The sequence below is a fragment of the Crinia signifera genome, chromosome 1, assembly GCF_055691185.1.
Source record: "Crinia signifera chromosome 1, ASM5569118v1, whole genome shotgun sequence".
Taxonomy (NCBI): Eukaryota; Metazoa; Chordata; class Amphibia; order Anura; family Myobatrachidae; genus Crinia; species Crinia signifera.
Genome location: NC_139217.1, coordinates 455,022,376 through 455,030,733, shown reverse-complemented (window position 1 = coordinate 455,030,733; position 8,358 = coordinate 455,022,376). Strand labels below are relative to the sequence as shown.

The following is an 8,358-nucleotide window of genomic DNA, read 5'->3' as shown; positions in this document are numbered from 1 at the left end:
TAAGTGCCACACTTATGTCAACATTTACATGTGTTGACCTTTCTGTGTTGATTTTTTCTTGTGGCGATTCGCGTCACACCCCCCCCGCAACCCCCACTCCCGCGATTCACGGCACACACACACCCCCCCGCGATTCTCGGCACCCACCCCGTGACCCCCCCTCCCGTGATTCACGGCACATCCCCCGCGACCCCCCCTACCATGATTCGCCGCAACCCCCGCCCCCGTAACCCCCCTCCCGCGATTTGCGGCAACCCACCCGCGACCCCCCTCCCGCGATTCTCTGCAATCCCTCCCCTCCCGCGATTTGCAGCATCCACCCCCCCACAACCCCCCCCCTCCTGCAATTCGCGGCACCCCCCGCGACCCCCCCCTCCTGCAATTCGCGGGCACCCTCCGCGACCCCCCCTCCCGCGATTCGCGGACGCCTAAGTTGCAATACAGGGCATCTTTCATACAATTCTAACCATATTTCTCATATACAAACGTTCACAAATTAAGGGGGCGCAGCCCCTTACGACGGTGTGAAGAGCGCCCGTAGGGCGCGATGAATCACCTAGTAGTACTAATACCTCTTTATCCTAATGGGTTTATACTGATACCGGCAGGCGCTCGGGAGAATGCAGACAATGTACAATGAAATCCTTTTCATTCACAGGTCAGTTAGGGTCCCTGAGATTACTACAGCACACAAATGTGGCAGCAACAAAATAATGCATCTGATTAAAATGTAATAAATATTCTGATATATATATATATATATATATATATATATATATATATATATATATATATATATATAAAATCAGCGATAAATATTTCATATTTCAGCGATGTCTGCAAAATGTTGCCAGAATCTAGATCACCAGCATCGACCCATAGAAGTGCGTAAGAAAAATATGGAAGTGTGCAGGTGAAAACTGCAAGTACAAAACATCGCTGTGAACTGACAGTACAGACCGGTGAAGTACAACTCGCAGCACTGCAGCTGTTGTGGAACTACACATCCCAGCATGCTACAGTTATAGCATTCTTTCATAGAAAAACTGTGGCAGGGTATGCTGTAACGTGTAGTTTCACAACAGCTGGAGTGCCACAGGGCGGCCATCACTGGTCTAGACCCTGACACCAGCAGCAATGAGAGCACCACATCACACGCGGACTGTATCTTACCTCCAGCACTGAGAAGAATGCGATTATTCATCTCTTCCTTTTCTTCCTTTAAATGAGAGTTTTCCTCTTCAAGCTCAGAGATTCTCTGGATGCAAACACAGACAGGAGTCATTATGGAAACCGGGGGTGTCAATGAAATCACCAAGGAAATGCCCAGGTTTTAACGATTTGTCGCTGGAACCATCCCCATTTTTATACTCATGAAAATCATACTGCAATTCCCATCATCTATTTTTAGGACATTTGTTTTGGTTTGTTTTTTAAACTGAGTATTTTTATTGAGAAGATTTTCCAAATAATGCTGTGTACACACAATGAGATTCCCTTGCTATTCGACTAGATTTGACTGCTATACAATCTTTGCTATCTCTGTACTTTTTACATACAATTCTTGCTATCTGCATTCGATTTGCACAATGTAGTCATTGCTGCCCTGTCTATCTGGGATTCGATTTGTGCTGTCCCGGGAGCGCGCATCGGGATCTCAAGGTAAAAAACCTGTGCCATCTGCATGCAATTTTGACTATATAGTCAAAATCTCATGCTGATTGTACCCATGTGTACACACCATCACATTAGAACATAAACAAAAACAAAAAAACAGATAAACAATCAAAGAGAAACAAATAATGACTACACAGTCATAGAGAACAAACAGTATTAAAAAAAAAATACAAAGTCGTACCAAACACTACATGACGACAGACAGGAAAACATACAATTACAGAGAGGATTCAGAAGAGGGCACTGTAGCATTTTGTACGCAGCGGCTGTGATAAATGATGCAGGTGCCCACAGCACGCTTGCCCCGAGACCCAGCATCGATCCCTAGGCGTTACCCTCAGATTACAATGACACTACCCATCATGTAATTAGTTTAAGTCACTGATTTTTTCAACAAGTTCTATCACTCGCAATGAGTTTTCAAACTTGTGCATGATAAATGGTGCTCCGGCCAATCAGATCCTAACTACCATTTCAGACCTATGGCAGTTCGTAGCTGATTGGCCGGAGAACAATTTATCACATGCAATAACAAAATTGTTGCGTTTGATAATCTGTATATTAGAACTTGGAGGCGCCTCAGAAAAATGGAGAGTTTGTGGGCTAAAACAATCACAGCTCTAAGTGAAAGTAAAAACTGTCACAGCTCAAAGTGAAAGTACATTGCAGAAGCCGTCACTTTGACGAGCTTTTAACTAGTATGTAATGATACTTTGTTTAGCTTAGTACAGTACCAGCGGCGTAACTATAGCACCGCAGCCCCCACCACCGCGGAGGGGGCGCAGTGCATGTGGGGGCGCCGGGGGCTGCGGTGCTATAGTTACACACCCCCCCCCCCCAATCCCCCGCAGACTTACCTATCTCGCTGGTCCCGGCGGCTCCGTTCTTCTGCCGAGGACCACCACAAAATGGCCGCCCCCATATAGCACACTGTTCTCTGAAACTGTCTGCTGTATGGGGGCGGCCATTTTGTGTTGGTCCTCAGCAGAAGAAGAACGGAGCCGCCGGGACCAGCGCGATAGGTAAGGCTGCAGGGATTTGGGGGGGGGGGGGTGGCACTGCTCAGCCGGACCCTGCAGCATCAAGAGCTGCGCGAGTAGCATACTTGAGGGCTGTGGGGACATTTAAAGATGCCGCCGGAGCTGGGCTGCTGCTGCACATGAGCAGTAGTTCATTCTCCTATGCGTCCAGTAGCTTCCTGGCAGCCGGGGGTCCTGATTTCTCCCGCGATTCGCAGTAGTGCCGCGGGGGAGGTGGGAGAACAGAGGTCCCAGCTGCAGCTCTCCTCCTCGGCTCACAGACTGCCCTTTGTCTCTGGCTCGTCAATCCCGCACGGTGAAACATCTGGTAAGTCCCCCGCACACTGAGTTGTAAGTAACAGTGCACCTACAGTACTCACATAAAATCATCTATCCCCCAGTGTCTCCCACATCCTGTGGCTGAAACCCCTCCTCATGGCCCCCTGTCCTTTGAGTCTCTGTCACCCTAATGTGTCACCCTGTTGTCTGTGTTTTTCTGTGATTCTCACCCCCATGCGTCTTTCCTGCGCTCACCTATAGCTGCTACCCCTCCCCATAGTCCCTGTTTTTCTGAGACTCTCACCCCCCATGTGTCTCCCTGCGCTCACCTGTAGCTGCCACCCCTCCCCATAGTCCCTGTTTTTCTGGGACTCTCACCCCATGTGTCTACCTGCGCTCACCTATAGCTGCCCACCCCTCCCCATAGTCCCTGTTTTTCTGGGACTCTCACCCCCATGCGTCTCCCTGCGCTCACCTATAGCTGCCACCCCTCCCCATAGTCCCTGTTTTTCTGGGACTCTCACCCCCATGCGTCTCCCTGCGCTCACCTATAGCTGCCACCCCTCCCCATAGTCCCTGTTTTTCTGGGACTCTCACCCCATGTGTCTACCTGCGCTCACCTATAGCTGCCACCCCTCCCCATAGTCCCTGTTTTCTGGGACTCTCACCCCCATGTGTCTCCCTGCGCTCCACTGTAGCTGCCATGGGGGGGGGGGGGGGGAGATACATTTTTTTGCAGGGGGGAGATAAATTTCTAGTTACGCCACTGTACAGTACCAATAACCTGGCCAAAAGGAACATCGTTCAATGTGGGTGGCCTCATGGTTCCAGATCACTCCAGATCACTCCTGGTCCCTAGGCAGCCTCTCACTGAATTTGGAAAACGACCGAGCATTGAGGCCGACAATGGTCACATCTTTTGACCGCAAGTTCCAAGATGAAGGATAACCATGTACCCTTCCTTCCTCCACCCAACATGTCCCATGAGCAGTCTACACATCATCACGGCCTGGTGCATGGGTTAGTTCTAGACTGGAAAGAGGGGTCACCTGCTGGAGCTGCTGCTTCTCGCTCATGTACGTGTCCTCCACAATCTTCCGCTCGTCTCTGCTGTTGGCCAGCTCAGCTCTCAGCGCCTCGATCTCCTCCTGCAGAGTGACGAGCTGGTTGTCGTCCTGCTGGTTCTGTTTCTGCCGCTCCAGCTCCTTCTGCAGCTTGTCCACTTCTGCCGTGCTGGACGACGTTATGGAAGCAAGTTGCTCCTTCAGATCTTTGTAATCTTTGTTCTAGATATAACAGATACAGTTCATTAGGCAGTGAAGTAAGATTGGTGTCAAGTTATTTTGTATCAAGACCTGCAACATTCATGAGATATTTAGCACCATCGGGTGACCGGAGACCCCAGGCTGTCTGGCCCCGCTGCTATAGGGCCACCTATAGAGGCTGTTCTTGCCTATTGCTGGTTATGAAAGAAGGCGGATGGTCCCCACGCTCTCTGTGCCTAGAAAAAATCATTTTGACACTTACAGAAGGAGCCGTGCTTGTTCATCCCGCTGGCGCGCCAGAGCGTCTCCGATTGTCTCACTCGCATGTGCGTCCTATTTTTAATCAATGGCGTACCGAGACGGTACACTTTGGTGCACCGGCGGGATGAACAACCATGTCTCCATCTGTACCAATAAATCCATTTCTCCAAATCCATGGGGGACACTGGAGTTACACTGGGGTATAGATGGTGGTGTATGGAGCCTGGCCCCTTTAAATCTTTATTGATCTGGACATGGCTTCTTTCCTTCTATACCACCACCAAGCCCAAAAAAGTAATAGAGAAGGAGAGCGGAGAACCACAAACAAAGAACAGGTCAAACCCAAACCTATTGAACCTAAAAGTTAAAAAGAAGAAATACAGACAACAAACCAACAGCCCAGGGAGGGTGTCCAATGTGTCCCAAGGAATCAGAGAAATGGATTTATTGGCGAGTACCAAAATCCTGTTTAATTTTACATCCATTTGGGGCACCCAAAGTAGTCCTCTCGGATGGAAACCTACAGCTGGCTTCTTTGGATAGAAACAGATCAAACCTGGAAAGTTTAACAAAAGTTTGCATAGAACACCAGGTGGCAGCGCGACACAGCTGAGCAGCAGTCTCCCCCTTGCCTCGCAGCCCAAAAGGCACCCATTGACCTTGTGGAGTGAGACAAATTAGTAGCCGCCACTGACCGGCCTTGGGAAACAGTGGGCCCAATTCGGCGATCAGGTAAATGCAGCCCCGCTACAGTGAAATCCTGCCTTCTAAATTAATGTGCTCACTGTGCCAACAGATGTGTACAGCTGCTATTCAATCTGCCGCCGAGCGAATATGTCCAAAATCTTTCATAAGCCACGTACCATTGAATGATTTCTCCACTGGTCACCTTACCACAAGCTCGGTAGCAGTAACCCCTGCGTTTATTCTGGCATGCCTGAGTTTTTTTAGCGAGAACATAAACGATGGGTACCAACCCCAAACTCTCACAATCTATATTCCTTACCACATGTTCATGCTGAAATTCACTCTAGGGTTAATTTTGTTGGCCGCCAATTAACCTACCGGTATATTTTTGGATTGTGGGAGGACACTGGAGTACCCGGAGGAAACCCACGCAAGCACGTAGAGAATATACAAACCCCACACAGTTAGTGCCATGGTGGGAATCAAACCCATGACCTCAGTGCTGTGAGGCAGTAATGCTAACCATTACACCGTCCAGCCTGCCCCCAATATGACATTTAACTGCAGCATTACAACATTTAGATACAAGCAATAATAGTTGTGTCATTTGGTAACAGAAATACAAAAATAAGGCCTATAAAAAAGCATCATGCTCTATGGCAACCAAAAAGAAAACATCTCCCTCTGATGATATCATGTCATTGCTGAAACGCACAGGGGGAATTTAGGAGAACCACATTGTGTTTAGAATAAGGCCAAGAAGACAGGCACTGTGCTAGTTAATACAATCATCATTATAACACAAACCTGTTCATCTATCTTCCTCTGCAGCTGAACCACTTTGTTCTCCATGCCCACACTCAGCTTCTTGAAGTGTTCTGCTGTCCTGGCCTCGATCTTCAGCTGCTTCAGCCGCCGTCGCGCCATCAGCCGGCGGTAGGAGCACTGGATGACGATGGCTGCGCTGCGGAACCTGCTGAACTGCTTGCGGACGGCCCAGCCTCGCAGGTGCTTCTGAATGATCGTAGCCTTGTGCTGGAGCAGGAGCTGGAAATCACAAACGAGACGGCACAGGTAAGGTTTGTGAAAAGGCCATCATTTTTACCAAAGCATTCTGGGATGTTATGCTGGGACTTGTAGTTCCTAAACGGCTGTTGAGGCACAGGTTGCCTACATAGATATTTCACTGACAAATGCGCCAGTAGCCAAAAACAGCCAAACCCTTTCTTCATAGCTCTGCCAGTAGGCCTGAGTGCTATATAGACGCACCACATAGATTGTACACCTTTGTCTGCTAAAATATGTCATAACAGAAAGTGAAAGCAATTTTTGCACTGACACTGATCTGTTTCACTGAGAGTGGGTGGAGCTGTTTGAGTTGAAAAAAAAAAATCTATGATTTCTTTATTAAAATGTAATTCTGAATAATCTCTCACACTACAGTATATCATTATTATCCTAAGTACAAAGGGAAATCATTGCACAGGAATCTTTATAAATTGATTCGACGTCAGCTTTTTACAGTTTATCAGACATTTTTGTGCCAATTTTATTTTTAAGTTCCTGACAAAAGAAATGCTGTTATTTTTGGTCTTACTTTCCCGACAAGTATACACCAGCCTTCCCTACTGATATTAAGGCTATATTACTGCTTTCTGCACCAGAGGGACGTAATGAGTTGGAAATAAAATTGCAAGATGTGGCTTGTTGGCCTCTGTAATGTGATAGAAAAGTCCTGATTTAGGATGAGGACATGTTATTCCGCAGCCTTAAATGATTTCGCAGAGAGCGCCGCCAGCCTGCTGCTCCCTGGCCGAACCTCATAGCAGACTTTCACTAAGATAAATGACTGCATTACAGTACCTCGTGGTAAGCCCTTCTGTCAAACATGCCCCGGGTGAAGGACTGGATAGTGACAGCTGCCCTCCTGATTTGCTGGTACACCCGATACACGCGGATCATCCTGAACTGTCTCTGGAAGCTGATGGCTGCTTTCGTTTTGCGGATGTGATCGGCCAACCTGAGAAAGGAGAACGAGTTTGTTAGCGGCGACGTTTGTTTCATAGCAACAAATACGGATTTCAAAATGATATGTTTTTCGGTATCAATTCCCTCTAAATATTATTTTATGTTTCTAATTCCAGATTTTGAGAGATCACAAAGCTACAGCTGATGTAGAATTATATGACACGTGTGCTAGAAGTAACTGCTGCTTTGTAACCTGATTTTTCTAGGCAGATATAATAATATAATCTATATATATATATATATATATATATATATATATATATATATATATATAAAAGGCTAACTTCTCCTCACCTCTATAAGGTGAACTACCGCCACTAACCACTAGAGGCCAAATTATTCCTTTGTGTGCTAAAAGATGTCATAACAGAAAGTGAAAGCAATGGGAAACTGATCTGTTTCACACTTGTTGGATATGGAGAGAGGGAGCTGTGAAGGCAAATATTGGAGGTTGGAGCGGATAGGGACTGGGGGCGGGGTGTGTGAGCTAAAAACTGCCACAGCTCAAAGTGAAAGTAAAAACGGTCACAGCAAAAAGTGAAAGTACATTGTGACGGGCTTTTATCTAGTCGGTAAATAAATGGATATATTACCACCAACATACCTGCGAGCAAGATGCCCCCGGGTGTATCTCTGGATGGTAATAGCAGCACTCTTCATCTTCCTGTATTTCAGCCTTTGTAGCCAGCCTCGTACCGTCTTCTGGATCATAATGGTGGCTGCACGGTACTTATCCGCACGCAGTTTCTCTAGGTACGCCACTTGGCCGGCACGGAAAAAGATCTTGGTTCGTCCAAACTGGAACTTGTCTGGGTCCTGCATGAAAGATAATGTACCATTAAGAACTATCTTTCAATGACCCTGCAACTTCCCCGAGCCAAGAACTAGCACAAGGCCTGTAATGTAATCTGCCCAGAGCCAGGAACTAACAATGGGGCCTATGTACAGTGCTAAGCCTTTGAGAATGATAAAGTTGAAAGATAATGTATGAGCCAAATCTGCTCCTATCTGCCATGTTACAGGTTGTATTTGAAAAATGACAGTGAGGAGCTGGTTGGCTGGAACTTTACCTCCATCCACTTTGTCGCTCTCCAAGGCTTTGTATGTAGACACCAAAGTGGAAAGAGTTCAAGGGTTCTATG

At 47.2% G+C, this 8,358-nt stretch overlaps 1 protein-coding gene across 2 annotated transcripts in view; it reads right to left on the bottom strand.

The window, feature by feature from the left end:
- Positions 1-8,358, bottom strand: part of MYO5B (myosin VB) — a 169,446-nt gene that overhangs the window by 20,581 nt on the left and 140,507 nt on the right. For both annotated transcript variants that reach the window (XM_083155107.1, XM_083155112.1), the window contains exons 19-23: positions 7,821-8,032; positions 7,052-7,208; positions 5,996-6,235; positions 4,025-4,261; positions 1,174-1,258 (exon numbers count right to left, since the gene is read on the bottom strand). In XM_083155107.1, coding sequence (XP_083011233.1) covers positions 1,174-1,258; positions 4,025-4,261; positions 5,996-6,235; positions 7,052-7,208; positions 7,821-8,032 — 931 coding nt within the window. The remainder of the gene's footprint in view (positions 1-1,173; positions 1,259-4,024; positions 4,262-5,995; positions 6,236-7,051; positions 7,209-7,820; positions 8,033-8,358) is intronic.